The sequence below is a fragment of the Protopterus annectens genome, chromosome 12.part0, assembly GCF_019279795.1.
Source record: "Protopterus annectens isolate FY-2018-M chromosome 12.part0, PAN1.0, whole genome shotgun sequence".
Taxonomy (NCBI): Eukaryota; Metazoa; Chordata; order Ceratodontiformes; family Protopteridae; genus Protopterus; species Protopterus annectens.
In genome coordinates, this window is record NC_056746.1 from 287,101,520 (window position 1) to 287,125,568 (window position 24,049).

Genomic DNA, 24,049 nt, shown 5'->3' on the forward strand with positions numbered 1-24,049 from the left:
GAATCTGTATAGCAGGGGGGCAAGCCCCCCTGCACACCCCCCTACTTAAATATACCAACTCTGAGATCACACTGCTGTGAGGGAATGGAAATAAATTCCATTCTGCACTACTCACCGTTGTCGGGGATGTGTTCTGTCGGCGATGTCGTCTCGATGTGGTTTTCATCCATCTGACAGGTACCCATGTATATATATATTTATGTGTATGTATGTGTGTATGTATGTATGTATATATATATATATATATATATATATATATATATAATGTGTATATGTATATATATATATATATATATATATATATATATGTATATATATAAATAATATGGGAACACTTCACATAATCGAATTATTGAAATCTCGAATTTCATATGGTCGAGACCATATGATCGAGATTTTAATAAATCGAATGTGTGTAGTGTTTAGAAATAACACTTTACTTACCTTAATACATTACGTGCACACAGAGGCAAGTATTGTTGTATGCCTTGTGTGTACGTAATGTTGTATTTGTTTTGTGGTGTTGGCAGGAAGTGAGAAATCTCCCGTTTTGCGCTTCAAGATACAGCAAGACGGAGATTTCCATCTCCCCACTGTAGTGCAATCTTGGAGTTGGTATATTTAAGTAGGGGTGTGGGGCACAGCCCCCATTAGTGCAGGGGCAAAGCCCCCCTGCAAAAGCGAAGTTTGTGTTTTTTTTTTTTTAATGGTTTCCCTTCAGAAGTTCGAGTTTCCGAAACTCGAGCTTTTGGTTTCGGTTATTTGTAGTTCGAGATTTTGGAAATTCTATCTTCTGAGGTGAATCCAAATAATATATATATATATATATATTTATATATATATATTTATATATATATATTTATATATATATATATATATATATTTATATATATATATTTATATATATATATTTATATACATAATTTATTAAGGTAACCATATGAAAAGTTGGAAGGTGCTAGAGGGAGTCACAAAATATGGGGACTGAATGGCTAAAAGATTGGACTTGCATATACTAAGTCTGTGATGCCATTTCTTGGAATATTCTCTCTTCTCTGAGGTATGGTGATCTCTGAGTTGACATATATAAGTTAAAGGGGTGCGGAGGGCTTGCCCCACATGGAGAAGTGAAGGGGGCTTGCCCCCTGTAAAAAGAAGTTTTAATGAGAAAATCGATTTTCAAGATTCACTCCTCTCTGGGTTTCCGGACATTTTTTCTGCTTTTTGGCACTTGGAATTTTGAGTGCCAGCATTTCATAGGTTCATAGCTATCAGCCCTAGGGCCTATACAAGCTTAGCTATAACAATTCCCTGGCTATTGCTTCCCACAAATATTTACTTTCCTGGTCCCCTGTCTAGCAGGGCTACTGATGTGATCCCCGGGGTGAATTTCCTATCTCCCATCCAGTTGTCAAGGTTCCTCTTGAAGAGGGCCATTGAGGCGCTCTGCCTGACATGTATGGGCAGCCTATTCTAGAGTTTGGGGAGCCTCTGGGTCAGGAACCTATCCCTCCAGCATGATTCATCATGATGACAAGGTTAAGATCCCTGGAGCATGTGGCTTGGAGGGACTGGGATTTCTTTAAGTGTAGGATGTCTAACAACTCTGGGTTTGACATGGCCATGTATGTTAGGCAGATATTATGGGTTACAGGTCTCTGTGCATGTAAAACATATACATATTTTTACATGCACACAATTATGTTTTGTGTGTGTGGTTGTGTAAGAGTCTCTATTTACCTGTTGTTGTATGACTGTGAAGAAGTCAGCAATGCTGCTAGACCTGCCCTGAAACTGGATTTCAGTCCATTTAACAAACTTTGTTTAACTATATAAATGATTCTTGTTCTCCTTTCTTCCCATTGTACCATAATCCCTTTGCACTTTTTTGTACTTAGGACAAGCCTGTTCTTCTTCTTCTTCTTTCGGCTTTTCCCAGTTAGGGGTCGCCACAGCGGATCACCTGTCCGCTCATGATTGGCAGTGGAGTTTTACGGTGTCGAGTTGCCAGCCCGGCGCCCAACCTTCCACAGAAGGCACACACACATGCACACACTCGCATCTAGGGCCAGTTTGGAGTGCCCAATCCACCTACAGCATGTCTTTGGGATGTGGGAAGAATCCAGAGCACCCGGAGGAAACCCACGCGACCACAGGGAGGAGATGCAGACTCTGCACAGAAGGCACCCCAGCCAAGAATCGAACCAGAGAACCTCTTGCTGTGAGGCGGCAATGCTAACCGCTGCACCACCGTGGCCGCCCATATGATAAAACTTCAATGGTACTTAAAAAGTCTCTATTGTCAACATTCTCAGGACCGGGAAACAATGATTCCTATCATTCCTTGCCTAAGGGCAGAATTCCTTATTAAGCTGGAAAAGCTAAAGCAAGGGTGACTCTTGTTGCTAATAATTTGAAACTGTCCCTACCAGGTGTTAACGGCACCTGATAGAAGTTTTCCCAAATGGTTCTGTTCTCCTTTGTTATTATATTCTGAGAATAATATATGGTAGAAGAACACAAGTTAATAATTATAGTATACATGTATCGTGTGTCTTTCATTTGTTTCTCCTGTAACACAGGAGAGAAGAGAATTGTGTTTTTAATTTATGTTGCATACAAAATTGTTTTTTTCTGTTCTTGCAGCATCCATGCATACATTGCCACTCTAAGGCTCACCAATGTGAGGGACCCCATTGTTCTTGATTCTTCACAAAGTTGGGATACGTGGGGAGGACTGGAGCCGAGTTCTCTTGATCTCATCGTCAACATCAACATGATGCACATCACAGAAACGAAGTGTACTGAGGTAAGCGACAAAAACGGAATGTTATTTTCAGAAAACATTGTTTTGCAATAGAGTTACATAAAATGTTTAAAAAAAAGTCCAGAGTGTGCAGCACAGGGGTGGTTCATTTACATATTCTTCTTTGTTTTGATCTTCTGAGTTCCAAATGAATTAGCAGTATTTTTGTTTCTTAGAGTAGGGGGAGTAGTTTTAGATCCTGTCTTGCATCAGAATCTGTTGTGGGCAGTAAATATTTGTATTGTGTGCGTTCATATGCAAGCAACACTTTGTTTCACTAACAGGTGGTGCTTGTAGACAGTTACCTCTTACCACAATTGCTCAACTAAATCTTGCCTTAAACCTGCACATCTTTTTTCCACTAGTGTTTACACGTCAGCTTTCAGTAGATGTTAAGAGTTTATTTACCGTCACAACTCTTTTAATATTAAACTCCTTGGAAAAGTTCAACCTGCAAAACTTCTCAATTCAGTCCTTGACTACCAGCTTAGATTCAACCTTCAAATGAAATGCAGTTACTAAAACCGACTTCACACAGGGTAACATTTACATAGCTAAATCCTTTCAGACACAGAACTAGATTAGTTACAGGTACCTGTTATCTGCAAAGTCTGCAGTTATTTCTTTTGTTTTAAGAGTTTTACAGCAGAAGCGCTTGCTTTATGACAGACTTTTGCAGCAGTGTCTGTTTTATGGAAATGAGTATCTGCTTTTCAGCTATTTGAACTTTGAATTGTGTACATTTCTCTGTGTTGGTGGTGCGGTAATCTCCAAGCGTAGTACCTCGCAGGATGCGCAGTAGCAAATCCTGCCCAGAACACGCCTCCTGGCCAAGAGTGCATGAATATTTATTTGGTTCCTGCCTTACTGTTAGTTTAATCAAACATGTACAACAATATTTTGGATCGTAGCGTTAATATGAAACCATATTTTACAGCAATTTAACAGAAACAAATGCACACATAGAATTCCTTGCACCGTAGCGGTAACTTTATTCAGGAAAAACATTGCAAATATAGTCACATCATACAAATGCACACACACAATTCAAGAAAACCATTGCAAATAGGGTCCAGTCATAAAAATGCACACAAACATTTCATAAAACCATATCAGTTAAACAGTCTTTTTATTCTAGTCCTGTCATCAAAATTTCAACCACTTGCACAGCCACCCAGTTCCTGCTCATGCAAATCCTGGTACTCTTTCATATGCCCAAGTAGGCAGAGGAACAATCTTGTTTTTTGTTGTTTGTTGGCACTTTGCACTTTTTATACCGCGAGAGTGGCTATTGGGTATATGTCTGTTTTACTGATTTCTGATTTACTGAACTTTTGTGAACTTGGTACGGACTTCTGTACCACGGTAGTTCCACTGTTATTTTGTTGTTTTGTTATATTTTGGTGTATTATGGTATATTATGGTTTTAGCATACTCTGATTTACTGATAAGGAGGGACCATCGGTTTTGAACTTTGAACTGATGCTGCACGTGCAGAACTATGCGGTGTTGAATTAATTAATTAATAAAATTACCGATGCTGCACGATGCATTTTACTGAACTTTTGTGAACTTGGTATGGACTTCTACACCAGTAACTTATCACTTTACCGATGCTCCACGGTAGTTCATACAGCCACTGTTATTTTGTTGTTTTGTTCACCCTGCCAATCATGTACGTTACGCCCACTCCACGCCCAAAGCTGCACTGAACTGAGTGCGAGGTACTACACTTGGAGATTACCGGTGACGCCTTTCCAGCTTGGATGTTAGTAAGAAAACGGGGAAAAAAGCATGTCTTGAAAACTCAGCTTTTTGATCACGGTTTTCATTACCTTCTTTCTGTTTTGTATTCATCCCACCTGAAACAGCCTCTTCTCTCTAACACAAAGTAAAACACGTTTATAATGGAATAGATATATTTGCTGCTTGTCAGAATGGCTGCGTGCATTACTGTCTCTTTATGACCTTGGTCATCTTGAATTTAAGAACACTATCTTCTGCTTAGCTTTTGCTAGTAAACTGTTATGTAACACAATGCCTGTGTTCATCATTATATGATTCCTGACAATATCCCCGAAGAGATCGCAGAAAATTAGTACTCCATGTTACTGACATTTCTAAAGCTGCTAACAAATACATTTACTCAGAATTTGGTGTGATTATTAAACTCTGGAATATCTTCCCCTGAACATAAAAGAAGTACACCTAACAGATGTGAATTAGTATCCCTGCCTTCTGTATATGTGTTCAGTCTGTTGACCTAGATTTGTCATGACATAACTGCTGATATATTAAGGTCCAATGCTTCTCAGAAGACTGTATAATCATCAGTGCCTTCACTACACCTTTGTTAGCTCTCATATTGATGTTGGGGATGTCTAGTCCCCGCTAGTCATAGGTGTACTGTGTACGAGTTAGTAACATAGCATTTAGCATTGTTGCTTCACAGTCCATGTTTTTCCAGTTTGGGTTCTTGGCTGAGGTGCCTTCTATGTCACAGTTGCATGACTGTCATGCTTCCATATCTAGGATGTATCCAGGTGTTCTGATTTCCTGATACATCAAAAAGATATGCCATGGGCAAATTGGCAATCTTCCAAATTGCCTACAGTTATGAGTGTATGTGTTGGGGGGGGCATGCAGTCCAGGTTAGTTTCCCTGCATTTGCTGTTAAATGCTGAGGTAGGACTGGTTCTTCCATCACCTCAGATTGGTTAAAATGGGTAATCGGGGAATGAATAAATGAATGAATGTGTTGGCAAGCCATATACTGTCTAGACTGCAGTAACAGTCCTAACATAAAATTACCTATTCCGCAGTTGCCTTTATTCACTATAGTATATGAGCCAGAACTGTAAACTGACTTGCTGAACAGTATATGCTCCAAGTCTGAAGCACCACCACTGTTGGCAAACCAAATTGCTGTGTGCATATGCATGCATGCAGTCCAAATATTTACAATAAAAAGCTTACTATTACCTAACTGCCTCCCCAACAGATTCTGTTCAAAGACAGGATCTAATACTCTTCCTCCTTCTCTAAGAAGCAAAAAACTGCTAACTAGACTAATTTGGAACTCAGAAGATCAAAACACAGAGAAGAATATGTAGAGTAACCATAAATAAAGAAAACAATGCATTGTATTCATCCACTGCAGGTGCAGCAGCACCCCCCCGGTCCTAAAATTAACTTTTACAAACCTTTACAATTCCTTCTTCCCTGGACTGGAGAGACTTCTTGCTTCGAGACAGCTGGATGCCTACTGATGAAATTGCAATCTTTTAGCTCTTTTTTTTTTCTGCATGCCTTTGAACCAATGACCATATGGCCACATTTTTGAGCTCAGGTTGTGAGTGTAGCATCTATATCTCCCTGTCTAATGAACTGTGCCTCTCAACCTCTTAGCACAAGAAATCTGGACAAAGCCCAACAAAATGGTAGGACAAAGGTCTGAAAATAGGGACATATTTTAAATATTGCTCTTACAAACTTTGAAAGTTGCTTGAGTAACAGAGTTTGTTTTAACATATATTTTCTGAAGGATTTGAAGTCTGAAACTGAAATGTATATTATTATTTAGTGACTTCAGTCCTCAGATCATCCCATTGATTTGACAGAAAACCACGGATTTTACAAGGAACAGACAAAAAATATGAGTCACAAATCTGGACATTCTGTGTAAATCTGAACAATTGAGGGAATGTTGGTATTGGAATGGATTGGGGTGCCTTGCCTTTCCATGGATGGGAGAGCCCTCTGCTTGCTGCTCACTTTACCCAAATGGCTCCTCCAGCAATTGGATCACTTTTTGTCTGTCCCTCCTTCCCCCCACATCTTGTTTCTTTCATTGGATGGCATTTTATTGCTCCTTAGGTCTGGTGTTCCTTCTGGGGCATTACAGTTCTGAGAATAGTATGTGTGGACGTCCTTTTATGGCTGATGTTGTCAGCACAAACGTGCAATGTCTCATGTACCTTGCAGTAGCTAAAAGCTGTTGTATGCTTGCCGGACATCAGGTTGCTTGGGTGGAGGACTTCCCACATGTAAAGAATACTGCAACGTAGAAGAGAAGAACATCTATATTTATGGTAAGATTTTACACAACTATTCTTTCTTGGTGGACTGGGGTGGATTCCTTTTTTGCGTTTCTCTCTTTCTGACCTCACCTGCTGTTGAAATTTTGAATCAAGAAGTCAAATCTCATTCTTATCACCTGAAGGTTATACAGAACTGGGAAGTTCTAAGTCCTTTTCCAGTGTTGGACCCTCATTAACCATACTGGGGGTCTCATCAGTGTGTCTTGATGTGTACTTTCACCTAAAAGCACGGCTGCTGCAGCAGTTCTGTCTGAGACCTTGAATTGCTCCAAGGAGGTCTTGTAAGTGTTCAAGGCTGTCAGGAAGTCTACAATGAACTGCAAAAGCCTTCAGGCTTGCCTGGAAAGTCTCAGGCATTTTATTTCTAATTTTTGCTTCTGTTAGTCTACCAGAAAGTGACATTAGTGAGCTGTTTTGGCATGTTGTGCTCCGGTGGAAAGAAGGTACTACTTTAGCTCAGCATAGACTTGTCCAGTCATCTCCTGGTGTTCTTTTTGTTGTTAAAGATGAGATAATGTTCATACCCTGGATGTGCACCATCAGTCAAACCTTTCCTCTGAGAGGTTTATAAGCATAGGAAGATCTGTCCACTCTTCATTTCCTTTACAGTTGCCTAGGAAGGATTTGTAGCTACCAAACTGGCTTTGTGCAGTTTGATGGTCAGCTGCATTATGATTTGTCACCAGGAGACTCCTGCTTTTGGCCAGTGCTGTGACAGAACATGCTGTCAGCAACTTATCTTTAGTGTATGCATCCATGGGTGGCAGCTGTGTTGTTGTCATTTGGTCTTTGGCAACATACCTGTACTAAGCACTGTAGTGTAACATTTTAGGTGGGGTGTCCTTTATAACATTTGGCCTTGAAGTCTTCATTTTTTCTGTGGTTGTTATGGTATGCTACTTAAATTATGCCCATGCGTTTGCCCACACATCCCTTGAATTAAAATATAAAAAGAAGTTAACATTACTGTTTACCGTAGCAGTTGGTCTTCAAGTGGGGCCTTCTGGGATGGGTACATTGTTGTCTCCTATTGTCCCCCCCCCCCATGTATGGGATGCAGCAGATGTTTTCTCCACTTATGCAGTGACCTAGGAGGCAGTTGCAGTGTGTCTTTACATGTCTGCACTTTGATGGGAGGTTGTGCTTCTGGAGGGATGCTAACATTCACGAGACACTGCTCCTTACACAGCTGCAGAGTGCTGGCTTATGTAGCCACCCCATCCTTACTGCTCCAGCTGCACTACATTTTAAGCCCTGGGAGAGGTCATCATTGAGGGTAGGGAAGTAGATTTGTGCCATGGTGCTTATGTTAGATATGAGGTTACTTCTGTGATTACGTGAGCTATGAAGTTACTCCTGTGATTATGTGAGATATGAGGTTACTTCTGTGATGCAAGCTGGTAGGTAAAGGGAAGTAGCCAGAGAAAACATGCTAAATTAATAAAAGTCACAAGAAACAAAACAATAATCCCAGCTTTGAGTCTACAGATTCTTTTTCAAGTAGAAGATAACCGTGTAGGTTCATCTCTCACTGTTTTTATGTTTACATCCAGTAGATCTTTTACAGCATAATTTATGTTCTGTCTTTAGACCATAAAAACAAACAAAAGAAAATTAAAAACAACATAGCATCCCAAGTACTTACAAAAATAATTCTGAAAAAATAGACATGTAAGTAGAGGGACCACTTGACAAAATATTACTGAAAACAGCAATTTTAGAAAATCTTCAGTATATAGAACGTAAAACAATACATAAGCAGTTTCATCTCCTATTAATATATAAAGACTAGACGTCATCGGACTATTTTTCCACAATGCAGCAGGACTGGAATACCAAAGTATATCATGATTTCAATTAAAGGGTCTATATTACATATCCGAACGCTTAAATGTTTGAATCGCTAATGATCGAACATTCAAATGTTCAAATATGTAATAAAATACAATTAAAAAGAAAAAGGAAAGGGTTTAAGCAGGGGGGCAAGCCCCCCACACCCCCCGCTACTTAAATATACTAACTTCGAGATTGCACTTCAGTGCACTACAGTGCAGAAACGGGAAGTTTCCCATTCCCTACACTGTAGTGTGGCCTTGGAGTTGGTATATTTAAGTAGCGGGGGGTGTGGGGCGTGCAGAGGGGCTTGCCCCCCCTTTTTTCCTTTTGTTTTTTTTTTTCATTTTTATTCATATTGGAACATTTAAATGTTCGATTGCTAAAGGTCAATCTTTAGCGATTCGAAAATTTAAGCATTCGGATATGTAATATAGACCCCAATTAAATATGTTTTTACATGTTAAGTAACATTTAAAATTAAGTGCGTGATTGAGACCTGATTTTCTACAAGAATCCAGTCTCATTTGCCACATATTTTAAATATTCGAGATAATCATCTTTTTAACCCCCCCGCCAATCCAAGGCTGCATGGTCAAGGACAGCAAACAAAAATTTAGTAACATTAACACAGTCTGTTGAATGTATGCTAGTGAATTAAGCTCATATTTGGCTTTGATTGTGTAAGTATGCTTGTAAATTCTAGTTTTTACCTATATGTTGGCTTTACACACACAAAATGTATCACAAGCCTTACAAAGAGCAATGTAAACCATAAACTCTGACTTACAAATGTAAAAGCTAGGTGGGTTATAAGACCTGGTAGTAATTGAGACAAGAATACTCCTGTAGTATCTAATATAAATTGACACATGTTGCAGTCATAACTCTTGTATGTGTCCAGGTTAGTAGGTTTAGGAGTAGATAACTTCTTGTTTGTACATACTAATATGCCCTTTATGTTGCACCCCTTTGTGTTCACAAAAACTGTTGTTTTATTTATTGCTTGAAACAAATTCTTATTCACACTAAATACCTTCCAAGTGATTGTTACAAAAGTTTTGATGGTAATGCTGTCAATACTATAGGTAAGACACATGGCACTAGTCAATTCATGCTTCTCAGTAATGTATTTGTCTAGTTTGTTACTTATTCTGCCATGATTTAACAAGGTCTAAGAAAGCTGTGGGATAGCCTCTCATAGTTAACCTTTCTTTTAACTTGTTAGTTCAATAAAGGCTTTTCATTGTTAATTGTGAGCTGGGCTGGCCTTAGGTAAACTGGCATCCTAGGTGAAAAGGTTCTATGACAGCCTCACCTGCTGCCCAATCTATGGTTATGGTAAGATTTTACACAACTATTCTTAAGTTTATATTTTTCCTGCATTCTTTCAGCACATCCTAGCTGACCCATACTACAGTGTAAAAATTGCAGTGGAAATAGATGCTCTGGCATGCATTTTAGAGTTTTTTAAACTGTGTTTTAATCCAACAATGGCCTGAACAAAAAACATGATTAAGGAAAGAGATTCAGTCTTACTCTTCAACTTTGCATTTTCCTTTATCCTTTCAACATATACTAACTGACCAAGACTACCCTGTAGTAACAAAATTTAACTTGGTGTCTGAGAGCTGCTAGGCACACAGATGCATTGGGGTTATAAAAGTGCTGAAGTGCATTTTAGAGGGTTTTTTTTCCAACCCTCTGACCCCATGATGGCCTGAACAAAAATTGTGTTTACAAAAAAATAAATTCAGTCTTATGTCTATTTCAATGAAGAAATAAGCTTTGTCCATGTTTTAATGCTCAGAGCTGACCAAACTCCAATTCACAATAAACTGAGAAGACAAACATATGTCAGTATACATATAGCTGGGAATAGGTGGTCACATTCTATGCATCCCCCCTCTTTTGTTAAATTGGGATACAATTAAAGCACTCATTCCCACAGCCATATGGTTCTAGGTGCTGCTGCTGTCATATTCATGCCTCCTCACCCACTACCCCCAAAAGACAGCCACCTTCTGATACAGCATATTTGATGTCTGATATATATAAACAGCTTGCTTATTTATTCTCCTCCAAAAACAGCCACCTGTATATATGCATCAGATATTTGATTGTGAAGAAAGTGGAAAAAAAATTAGAACAACGTTTCCAAGTTATTTTTAGACAGTACAGTGACCCTCCATACACCCGTCTGAAGTTTGTGAGGAAAGTTAAAGAAATAATGACCACACTGTCCCTATTCCAACACAAGATATAGTCACCTCTCAGGTTTGGTAGGAATGTTAAAGATATAATGACATTTACTCCCCCCTCCCACACACACACACACACATGTGACCTTCTGTGTTCACTTATGAGCAGGGCCGGTTTTAGACAAGATTGGGTTCAAGGCAGAGGTGATTACCTGTGTCAAAATCCACTTGTACAGCCTTGGTGGTGGGAACCAATACCCCCCCCCCAAGAAGTTTTGGTTTAGGTGTTTTATGATACATTTATCAAAAAGTAAAATGACTATTAAACTGAGCAAGTGACAACAGGGTCAGTTACTTTTTTCCAGATAGCCCCCCCCCCCCCAAGCAGTTATAGCCACTCCTGTGTACATTTCAGTGGTCTTATTGTGATAAAAGAGAATGACAGTATAATGCATTTCACCTTTGTTCCAAACAAGCATCTACCGCATGTTAAAATATTACACTTTGCTTCACATAATCTCATTAATCCTTCAAAACCAAGATAACAAACAAAGAGCAGCAGGTAGAGAAGACCACCATAATTATGTGTACTTTGTCTCTGCATATCATATGTCTAGAAATATAGCTTAAAATATCTGGTTGATCACTACCAGCAATGTTGTAAGAATAATAATAGCACTAAATAATGTTTGTCTTTCGGCTTTTCCCGGTTAGGGGTCGCCACAGCGGAACTCCGGTCTGCTAATGATTGGCAGTTAGTTTTTATGGTGTCGAGTTGCCAGCCAGACGCCCAACCTTCAATGAAGGCACGCTCATTCAACGCATGTCTTTTGAACGCCCACTCGACCGCGGGGAGGACATGCAGACTCCACACAGAAGGCACTTCCGACCCAAGCCGAGAATCAAACGGGAGAACCTCTTGCTGTGAGGCAACAACGCTACCGCTGCACCACCGTGGAAGCACTAAATAATAATAACTATTATTATTATAGTAATAGCACTTATCTTGCCATGCCATTCCTGTGATCTCAAGTGTTCACGCAAATCTATCTCATGTCTGCGTATGTATTCTTTGGTAATACTACTTATGTACTCTCATTTTACTTGTATTATTGTATCTGTTAACTTGGAGCTTATCTCCCTGGGCCTTCACTGAAAATGGACATGGCTCCAGTTGGACTGTCCCGGTCAACAAATGTAAAATAAAATAAATAATATAAAAATAAAATCACAAAGCTAGAAGTATGGCACAAAATGATACTCAGTGCCAGAAGTCTAAACCTCAAAATGCATGCACTTGAGGCACTCCTCAGTATGGAGAAAATCGATATATGTGCAGTAACAGAAACCTGGTTTAAGGCTCCAGAGAGCACCCCAGCACTACCAGGCTACAACACATACCATACTTTTCGGCCACAGAACCCGGACCGAAATACAAATGGCGGGGGCGTATCCATATTCATCAGGGTTACCCACACCTCCAGGTTAGTGGCACAGCACGATGCTTCAGAGGTCATCCACGTGCAACTAACAACGGGCAAAACTGCAATTCAAATTGCAGCTTGCTACAGATCATCCGCCGTGTCCCAGGACCCACATTCCGCTTTTCTGAAAACACTGGAAAACATAAAGGTCCTACCAAACACCCTAATATTGGGTGATTTCAATTACCCAAACATTAACTGGGAGAACTACTCAAGTACTAACTCCCTTGCCCAACATTTCCTAGAATTTATAAACTCAAACGTCCTGGTTCAACTGGTCAGTACTCCCACCAGAGGTGACAACATATTGGACCTGGTCATCACCAACATGGGCAACCAATATTCCATACCGGAGGTCAACCCCTCGCTGGTTAGATCTGACCATAAATAAATCACTTTGGATATCCACATTCCGCCCCCACCCCCGGACAAGGAAGCCACCGGGAAAAACTTTTCAAAAGCAAACTTCACGTTACTTAAGACCAAGGTGGAAAGTTTCAAAGCCCTCATGCTAAAGGATAACACTGTCCAAGCTGCAAAATCCTTTACTAATGCATTCTACGGACACATACAAGAATGCATGGATTGTGCTATCCCAAGCAAAACCAAGACTCACTCCTCCAAGAAAAGGAAACCAGTCTGGTGGACCCCTGCCATAAACAAGCTATACAATAGAAGGAGGAAACTAGTACAGAAAAGAGTAAAATCCCAAGAAGGGAAGACATCCCTGATCAGGATCAGCAAGAAACTACGATCCCTCATAAAATCATCCAAGGCGAGCTTCGAAAGAAGAATTGCCAAGGACTCCAAAGATAACCACAAGGCATTCTTTAGCTATGTCAAGAATCTAAGTGGCAATGCTCATATCTGCGTGGAGCTGGTGCAGAATGGCACAAAATACACTGAACCGACCGATATTGCCAACATCCTGGCAGACAGGTTCAGGCCAAACTTTACCCCCCTCTCACCCCCAAATGGGCCCATAACCATACCAGAAGAAGGTAGATCCCTTGAAATCACAGACACTCAGGTTAAAACAGCCCTCACCAAAGCCAAAAACACAGCATCAATGGGACCGGATGGTGTCCCAGGCTGCATCCTACACAAGCTCAAAGATGAACTAACTCCTCACCTAAACACACTGTTCAGACTCAGCCTCTCCACAGGCTACGTACCCATAGAGTGGCACACAACAACGGTTATTCCGCTCCACAAAGGTGGCGACACAACAGACCCCGGGAACTATCACCCTATAAGCCTGACTAGCTTGGTCTGCAAGGCTATGGAGCGCATCATCATGGAACTCATTAACAGAGACATTGGGAACCTCCAAACACTGGACCCTACACAGTTCGGCTTTATTAAGGGCAGATCATGCCTCCTAAACCTGGTGGATTCTTTGAGAAAGTTACCAAGATGATGGAAAGGTGGTACAGACAGCCTACCTAGACCTCGCAAAGGCCTTCAACACCATTCCCCATTCTGGTATTATAGACACGCTCACCATCCTGAACATAAACCCCTATGTCACAAGATGGGTTACCAACTGGCTCACAGACAGAACCCACATGGTGAGAGTTGCGAGAGCTAGGTCCGACTCTAAACCTATTACAAGTGGCGTTCCCCAGGGCTCAGTCCTAGGACGCCTCCTGTTCGGCATATACTTCTCAGAGGTACAGGCAAGCACAGGAGGACTATAGCTGACCAAGTTCGCAGACAACTGCAAACTAGAAGCTATAATTGACTCTCCGGCTGACACAGACATCCTCCAAAAGGGTCTCACTGCGACGGATACCTGGTGTCAAAATCATGGTCTCAAGCTAAATGCCAAAAAGTGCATAGTCATCCCCTTTGGAAAAAACAAAGTACCCACAAACTACCACATAGGTGGTAGTCCCCTAAATACGGAAAACGCAGTAAGGGATCTGGGAACCCAAGTAGATAGTAATCTCTCTTTTGATAATCATATTGCCAATGTGGTTAGAAAATCCTTCTGCGAGTCCCACCTAATCACAAAAGTGTTTGCTTCCAGATCAAAAGATGTCATTGTGCCCCTCTACTCATCACTCATCAGACCCATCAGAGAGTACAATGCCCTGTTTGGGATGCACCTTACAAGACACCTGCAACAGCTGGAAAGACCACAGAAATACCTCACCTAGAGGATCACTGGCCTCAAACAGATGCCCTATGCAGCTCGACTGAAGAAAGTCCAGTTGTACTCTGTTGCATACCGCCTACTCTGAGGTGATCTTTGCCTGACATACAAGACCATGTCCAACCCAGAATTGATGGACATGCTCCACCTAAAGAAAACCTTATCGCCTCGAGCCACAGCTCTAGGGAGCTAAACCTCACCACAACAATAAATAGGACGTGCTGGAGGGATAGATTGCTGTCCCAGAGACTTCCCATGCTTTGGAACAAGATTCCAATCTACATTAAGCAGAGCTCCTCGCTAACGCTCATCAAGAGAAACCTTGACGAGTGGATGGGAAACAGAAAGTTTACCCCGGGGATCACTTCAGTGGCTCTACTGGACAGAGGCACAGGGAACTAATCTAAGGGGGCAGCGAAAGCCAACACATTCTGGCTAGGCTTATAAATGTCTTCGGGCAGATAGCGTAGTACCTACCTATGAACCTATAAATATTTGGCTGATCACTGCCAGTGTGAAAATAGCAATAAAACTTAATTCACTGCACTGTTCCTGCAAATAAAAAGGAAAGAAAAAAAGACCTCCTTCAGACAGCTTTGTGCCTGCATTTGAACATTGCAAGGTCTCTGCTCCCATGATAATGACCTTGCGACTCTTAAGGTTAATGTCACGTGACTTGAATGTCAAGTTAACTTACGCACCACCTTCCATGGACTGCATGTTGCGTCACAGACACATTTTTTTTTGGCTGGGGCGACTTGGCAAAGAAAATAAATAAATGGAAAAAGTGCAGCCCTAAAAAGTAAGGCGCTCTAAGCAGTTGCCTAGTTCAAATTTGAATAAGGTCAGCCCTGGTCGTGAGGTTATATACTCTACTAAGCATACTACTAACCATGATTTTCTTTTCACATAATGGATGCATACTGCTGAAATTTAAAAGTGAATGACATACCGTATTTTTAAAACTGATCCTTGTGCACAGAAGACCGAAATTCTTATAAACACAAATTTCAAGAAAAGTCGAGTTTGAATTACTACACAAAAAAGAAAACTATAAAAAAATAAGCTGTTGCGTAAGGGCAAACATAAAAAACATCAAGCTCATCTTTAAAAGCTCCTTGCACAATACAAATGTCATCAGTAAATCTGATATAAAGCGTAACATGTATAGAACTGTTTTTGGGTTCAGGAATTCCCGTTCGAATGTACCATAGCTGAATTCTCAAATTTGGGGGCTATGGTGTCTCCCACACCCTTAATTTGTTGATCTACTAATCTTTAAAAACAAAGTAGTTCATCTTACCACATGTTCAGTAATTTTACTGTGAAACCTAATTTCTTTTGTGGTGTTCGAATTATTATCAAGTAACATATTACTGACCCATTCCTAGTATTTTACATGTTATTTATTTAATTTAACATTTGTTGACCAGGAAAGTCGAACTAGGACAGAACCTATTTTTAGTGGAGGCCCAGGGAGAAACACTCCAAACGCGTGTATTTGGAATGTGGGAAGAAACCAGAGTACCTGGAGGAAACTCACGCAAATGCAGGGAAGACATGCAGACTCCGCACAGAAGGCACCCCAGCCGAAAATCTAACTGGAGAACCTCTTGCTGTAAGGCAACAACGTTAACCACTGCACCACTGTGCCACCCATGTTAATGAGAATCAAAAGCGCATCAGCATTGTTTTACTTCCTTTATGTTTGTTTTTTTAAAAAGTCACTGTTTTCAGTAATATTTTGTTTAGTAATCCCTCCATGTGCTATATGTCTATTTTTGTTGGTCTTAAGTAAATGTTTTTCAATTTATATTAGAAAATAGAGAAAGTGACATTCCCCAGTAGGATATTAATAATTAGGGAGAGCTTGCCTTAAAAATCGAGCCATTTCACAGCAAAAATATCAGACCTCTGGGAAGTACAGTGCAGATAAACTGAAATAGCTGCCATATTTGCTGTTTGGTAAGTATGGCAACAACCTAACCTAACCACAAATCACCAACCTAAACAGACTTGCAGACACAAACACTAAGCTAAATCTAAGTAAAATTCATAAAAAATAATAAATAAATAAAACACTAACCTTAACAAAACAAAGTGTCCACCTTACTCAAAATTCTTTAGTAAGGGGCTAAATAAAATGTAAAGATACATATTTAAAAAGGTGAGTAAGACACCAGCCGAGGAATTCATTAAAGGTCCCTAGAGAGAGCAATGCAGCTGAAGCAAAAAAGGCCTTGCTGCCATGATGAGGGTAGCCGCAACAAGGTAAGACCTCATTATTGGCTAGTTTGTTTCTGAATCCAGATCATTGTTGATTTGCACATCATGGAAGTAAACTACTGTTTAGGGAGGCATTGATACCTTTCCACAGTCACTTTCTCTCTCTGACACACACACACACACACACACACACACACACCACAGTCCCCATTCCAGTCCTTGTGACTTGCCTTTCTCCCACCTTGTAATCACCGTAACAGTTTAAGTGCTATTATGGCACACTTGCAGTTGCTCTGGTTGTTAATGTGTCCCTCTCACCCCCTGATCACTGCAATGGTTTATGTACTATTGTGACACATTTGTAGAATCCCTGGTGTCTAGTTATTTCCCCAACTCCTGATCCCTGTAATGATGTCTGTGTCATTATGGCACTTTAATCTTTTTTTAGTTATCCATGGTGTCTAGTGATTTGCCCCCCCCCCCCCCCCCCGCGATCCCTATAGTGATGTCCATGCTGTTATGGCACTTTTAATCTTTTTGAATTATCTCTGGTGTCTAGTGATTCTCTCCACCCCCCCCCAGTCCTTGTACTGATGGTGGTGCTGTGAAGGCACTTAACCTAAGCATATCCCTGGTGGCTATTTTTTCCCCAGATCCCCATAATGATGCCAGTGCTGTTTAAGCACTTCATGGTTGTGTTATCACGGTGTCTAGTGACTCCCACCACCCCTAATCCCCATACCATAGTCATGGTAGGTAATTCAACATTGCCATTTGGTCATGTTTAGTACCATGATGTGGTGAGGCTGTCCATGCTGATCTACATGGTTGAGCAATGTCTTGAATCACTCAGCATGTAGATGCCCTCCAGGTGGTGGCTCCGTGGAGAAAGCACTTGGCTAATTAGCATGTACCTCTCCCTCGGACTGCCACATTGAACATGGCCACGAGGCTCTGTGATGCTTCCCATCTTTGTGCTAGAGCACCATGTATCACTGTGTTAGGGCAGTTGACGAATACCAGAAGGGTACCAGGATGTGTGCGTGGAGGTCTGCACATTGCGGTTTCATCATGAATCCCCCCCCCCAAGTTTATAAAGACACGTTTTGGAAAAACCTAAAACATGCATGTGCGCAAACTCACAAGCACAGTAAAAAAAAGCTCAGAAATTTAAGCACTATTAAATCCTGTTTGCTTATAGAACCCAAATTATCTTTAACTGATTTCAAAGCATCTACTGTATGAGAATACAAAACTGTGGAAAATTATTTTGAAGACAAAAGTGGGAAGTATTTTATATGAAGAATGTTTAAAAATATGTATATAGAAATAAAAATACTGTACTGTCCATTATTTTGTTTAAAAAAGCCAATTTTCTGAAGACAGTAATGCCCTCCAGGGACACAGGAAAACAATACCTTCCAGAGGTAGGGTGGCCCAATGCCATAGACAGACTACCCAACAGTACTGGAGAGCCTGTTATTTCCCTGTAATTCCTACTCTGTTGGGTATTATTGCTTGCCTTTTCTTCTTAATATAACCTTCCAAAATGTTGGTAATATAGAAGAAAGCCTTCTTAGTGCCTGGGATGGGGTCTGCTATTATGTAAAAGAAAGACACTGCTAATAAAGTAACATATTCTGTTGGAGGTAGGAGAAGCGGCTGTGGTGCAAATGGTTAGTGTTGTCACCTTACAGCAAGAGGCTCTCTGGTTTGATTCTCGGCTGGAGCGCCTTTATGTGCGGAATTTGCATGTCTTCCCTGTGGTAAAGTGAGCTTTAAAGACATGCAGGTAGGTGCATGTGTGCCTTCTGTGAAGGTTGGGCGCCGAGCTACACTGTAAAAACTCCACTGCCAATCAGGCTGTAGACTGGTGATCCGCTGTGGCGACCCCTAACCAGGAAAAGCTGAAAGACACTGCTTTTTAATTCTGTTGGAGGTAGTATGCAGCTGGATGTTTTAGGTCTGTAAAAAATTACATTGTGTTAACGCTTGATCATATGTGCTGTTTTGGTGCCATCTTGTGGACATTGTTATGTTATCAACCAGACTGTCATGTGACTGAATAGTAAATTTGTGGAGTCACAAACATTTATTTTTATTTGAAATGTATTTGCCTGTAGTCCCACTGATATACATATTCTTTTAAAGAGGAAATCCATGAAGCAGTTATCTTCACATACATACAGTAATACAATAGTGCACAGTAATACATTAAATTACATAATGCCATTACAGCATGCATGCATGCTGTCATTCTAACAAAGCTCGATGTGAGTGCTTGCATACTATGTTCAAAAGCCCAGTGTGCTCTTTGTTCAAGAGGTCTTGCAGAGCTTGCATTTGCTAGTAGATGTGTTCTGGTCATTTTTGAAATACAGCTTGAAGATGTCGTATAATATCTGATTTCTTTGGGTAGCCTGTTGCAGATGCAGAGAATGTAATTACTAAGGGTCCTGTCCCCTACCTTTTTATTAGTTGGAGCGATGATTCATGTATCTTTAGGCTCTTTCAGTGGTTAGACCATGACCGAAGGGTGGGGAAAAATAAGAGGAAACTGGTTTATAGTAGTGGAAATTGTTTTTTGTTGTTTCAGTTGGTTAGCTGAGCAAGTTGTAGTAATGTGTGTGTCCCTAGGTATCCTAAGTATGAACCTTGCTATACTTAATGTTAGAACAAAGTCAGTGCCAATGGAAATGGCTCAAAGTGGTGAAGACAGAGTTTCCATACATCCAGACATGGACTAATGTAACCTTTGCCATAGCTGCCTTTGAGAGGGTCATAAGAAGTCCTTTAATCTGGTAAAAAAAGACCCAGTTTGTTAGGGGATTTAAAAAAAAATGCTGTGGACACTTATTTGAGTAAACCAGTGTATTATCAAAACAGAAACTATAGGTACATTTAAAGATTGTACATAGTCTTTAAAAAAGCGCACCTTATGCTCAAAATGTAATAAATGCAGTTTAATATACTGATAATTTCACATGCAAACTTTCAGCAGTAGTTTAAACACACACACACAAAAAAATTGAAAAGCTTTTATTTACAGAAGTTATCTGATGGTAATATCAGATAACCAATGTATTCCTTAAAATAATTAAATGCTACTACAGCAGTGCATTCAGAAAAGACTTCGCTTTGAGAATAGGTTTAGTGAGACTCTCTTGTTAAGACCAGGATCGATAATGACATTTACAACATTCTACTATTTATTCTATCTCTTACAGTATTAAGGCATTGCTGTGTACTGCTCAAGCTGTCTGTAATTCAGTAGATACCCCGAGAAACAAAGTAGTTCATTAACTTATCTTCCTAAGGCATTCTCTGATCTTCCTTTCTTAATGTACATATGTGATGATGTGAGAAATTGCCAGCTATGCCAGGAGAAGTAGGGCAGTGGGTGTATAGCATATACCAGCATAGCTAGCTGGAGTTTTGTAAAAAATTATATGTCATTTGTATATTAATCTGTTCTGTACAGATGCTTGTGTTGAAAATGTATTTGCAAAGCTGCTTGTATTAAAAATGTAACAACTGTGGCTCCTGCTGGACAGAAAAGAAATATACCTGTATGTCAGACTTTATTGTAACAGAGAATACTGGAAGAGAAGAGGTTAATCTCAGTCCAGCTAACTTTGAAAAATAGTCTGAAATTAATTTACCTGGTTTATGCCATAAAGATTGTATCTTACAGGTCTGATTACAGCTAGAGACAAAATGTCTGTGAAAACCAGGACTAGGAATCCTACTGTATTGTCCTTAGGGGGTGACCTAATTGCTACCCTGAAAGGGTGGAAGTTTTCAAATGGTTTCATTGCTTCAAGATGGTATAACACATCTCATCACAGCTGTGTGTATATGGTAACACATATGTGTTAAATTCTAGTTCAGTTTCTAGCAACGGGCGTAGTGTGGGAACCAGGGTCAGATGACCAGATATGTGATGTCATTCTGTGATCCAGCACTGAAATGATGTTTTAATACTAGATGAGACAGAAGTCTCAGTACAGTCTGTTTTTGAAACATGACAAAGAAGGAAGACCAATCACCTACTTCATCTTGCCATGTTTTTCGTAAGTAACCAGGGAACAGTAATTCTTTAGATCAGTTGGGAAAATATAGTGTGATTAGTTAAGTACTGTTTTTCTATATCTGTGTGAATCTGTCCATCTTTATTTTTAATATTTCCTGTGATTGAAACTCTGGTGTTTATTGTAAATAGATACTCAGTATTTTCATGTTCTTTTATTATTTATTTTAAAATATATTTAAACATTTCATTGTGGCTGGTCTTATAGAGAATATTTTAACCTTTGAGAGTACTTATATTTATTTGGTGACATTGTGGCCACTCTTAAAGCCTTGCTCAAACACTACCATTTGTATTAGTATTAATTTTATGGTTTACTATTGACTTTCCGAAACTGCATTCATCGACCCAAAATGCTGAATTCAGAACATCGTAACAGCAGTCATGGCAAAAATTAATACATCGACATCTGTAGTTTGATGTATTTGACATAGCCCGAGGTGACATTAGTCACCCATGCTATGCACCTAATGTACCATTGCACTCTACAGTCAGTGGTATATTAATTGTACTATGCAGCCCCCACGCCCCCTGCAAATTAAATATACCAACTCCAAGATTGCACTACAGTAAGGAAATGGGTTAATTCCCTGTTCCTCACTGAACTGCGATCTCCTTTCACAATGCCAAACTCAGATACTCGAACTACACTACCCATTCACTGTAGTGTACTAGATGTATTTTGGTTCGGCATTCTGCCCATTTGAAAAATGCCTTTCGACCACATGCCGGATGAGCACTTTGAACATTTTAATAGTAAACCAGTTTTACTCAGCATAATTGGGTACCCTTGTACGAACCTTAGAGTAGCTGGCTTTGGAGTGTTCTGGTGGCAGTACCTACCTTATAGTCTAGGCAAATGGGGTCATAGCTGGTAAATCTGTGCCAGCCTTTCCTGTGTGTGTGTGTTGTGTGTGACAAAATCAAATCTCAGAGAGTGTATGTGTGTCAGCTACTTTGAGCAGGGACACAGAGCACTGGTTTCACAGAGAGGGCAGTGGAGAACTTGGCTTGAAACACTTTGCTGAGTACTCAGTTGTACAGTTTTGCCAGTGGGGAGTCTTACTGGTTATTAAGAAACTTTTCCTTCCAGCATTTAAAGTGAGAAGCAATCAGTATTTGTCACTGCATTATTACCAAACTGCACTGTATTGTAATAACATATTATATAATGTAGTAAATATATGTTGAAATAATATTTTATAGTATGCAAAAAAGGAACTAGCATGAAAAACATTTTGAACAGACCTTTTAAAACATGCATTGACTCTACACTAGTAAAAGACATAGAAAATGCGTTTTTTTGCAGCTACTGTAGATATGTCCAAGAAGGTGAAGAATTTTTAATAAAAGGACAAATATTTAAATTGAAAGATAAATTTAATTGTACATTGAAAGGAGTGGTGTATGTAGGCCTCTGCCAGGTATGTGATTCATTATATATAGGTAAGACTGAGCGCACCCTAAAAGAGCAGACGTATGAACATATTTATAATATTAAAAGGAACAAAAATACTAATGCTCTAGCCAAACACATTAGTGAATGCCCAGGCCATAATTTAAATTCAGTGTTTTGGAACAGGTTAAACATAGTGGGGGGGGGGGGGGGGTCATGGACCCAGAGACTTGAAGCCAAAGAGTTATTCTGGCAACTACATTTTAATGTCTTATATAGACCTGGTTTAAGTGGACACTGCTCTGTTTCATGTTTATTGAAATTAAAAGCTTTAGAACGCTAGTATGTTTGATTTTTTTTTAGGGGAGACATACTTGCAATTTTGAAATTTCAAGAATGGTTCCTTTAAACATTTTTATGTATGTTTACCTTTTTATTGTATTTAATGTATGGAACAGGGTGTGTTTTTAATAAAACTTTTATAAAGTTTTAAAATATTATTTAAACAGTTATTTATTATATAATGTGCTATTATAATACAATGCACCTTGGTAATAATGCACTGACAAATATTGGTTGCTTGTCACTTTTAATGATGGAAGGAAAGGTTTCTTAATGACCATGGGATCAATGTTTCTTAAGGATCATGTGACCACCATTTTGGAGGGTTATTTAATTTAAACTACTGACTGTTAGGAAGGTTTATTCTAAAGATGTCCTGTGGGTATACGGGACAAAAGTGCTTATTATAATTTTTTTTATTTTAATATGGTTGAGTGTAAAGTTTTAAACACTGTTTGGATTTATTTTATGGAGTACTAGAACATTGTGCTTGGCCATCAAGCTGCTGACTAGTCATCTTTTGTTATTTTGTTGGTTTGTCCTTGTGAGACTTTTTACCTGGTTTTATGAGAGAGGGAAACCCAGCCCCCAGACTGTGTGTGTTCCCTGTGTGCTCTTTAGGGGAATTGTGCTTGGTGCAGAGAGCTGCATCTGAAAGTACTGTGTGTATCCATTTTTGTCCCAAGTGAATGGCACTTCACCGGTGTCTGTGTAAGGATTGAGTCTCCTTGATTACTGGCCCAGAGCATGGACATCACTCATTGGTGAGCAGTGATGTGGATATTAATTGAACTTCTGTAGCCTGTAAGCAGTTGTCACTGAAGGTATGTATACTGTCAGCAGCCAGAAGTTAAACATACAGAGTTTAATTTTCACAACAGTTTTATTTATTTATTTTTTGCTAGCTTTAGTTTAGTCAGGGAAAGTAGGCAAAGATGTCAGCTGAGGATTATGGCAAGCTGACAAAGTATCAGTTGGCTAAGGTGTGAAGCTAAAGGACTGGTGCATGCCAACCCGACTAATAAGGAAATTATTTCAGCTTTAGTCGCAGATCAGACCAGCAACCAGGAAGACAACCAGTCTGGTGATGGGGATTTGTAGCCTTCAAAAACAGAACAATTCACCTTTTCCTCAGAGGGCTTAAAAGCTGTCTGGCATTAAGAGACTTGAACTAGAGGCCAAATATTTGGAATTTGAATCAGCAGAGAGACTGTGGCGTTTGGATGCGAAGAAAAGGAGAAACAGATGGAATTGGAATCGATGGAGAGACGGAAGTGTTTGGAGGGTGAAGAAAATGAGAAACAGTGCCAACATGAGAGGGAGATGCTGACTCTTCATCAGGGTCATGGGGGTAATGGGAAGGGAATAACCGAACCCCAGAAGTAATAAAGGTAGTAATTTTCTTCCACAGTT

General features: G+C 39.9%; 1 protein-coding gene across 1 annotated transcript in view; it reads left to right on the forward strand.

Annotated features, from left to right (window-relative positions):
• Window positions 1-2,645: 2,645 nt before the first annotated feature.
• The window catches only part of LOC122816513 (methyltransferase-like 26), a 165,181-nt gene continuing 143,777 nt past the window's right edge, over window positions 2,646-24,049 (forward strand). The window contains exon 1 of the mRNA XM_044089347.1: window positions 2,646-2,809. Within this exon, the coding sequence (XP_043945282.1) occupies window positions 2,777-2,809 (33 nt within the window). The 5' untranslated portion in view covers window positions 2,646-2,776. The remainder of the gene's footprint in view (window positions 2,810-24,049) is intronic.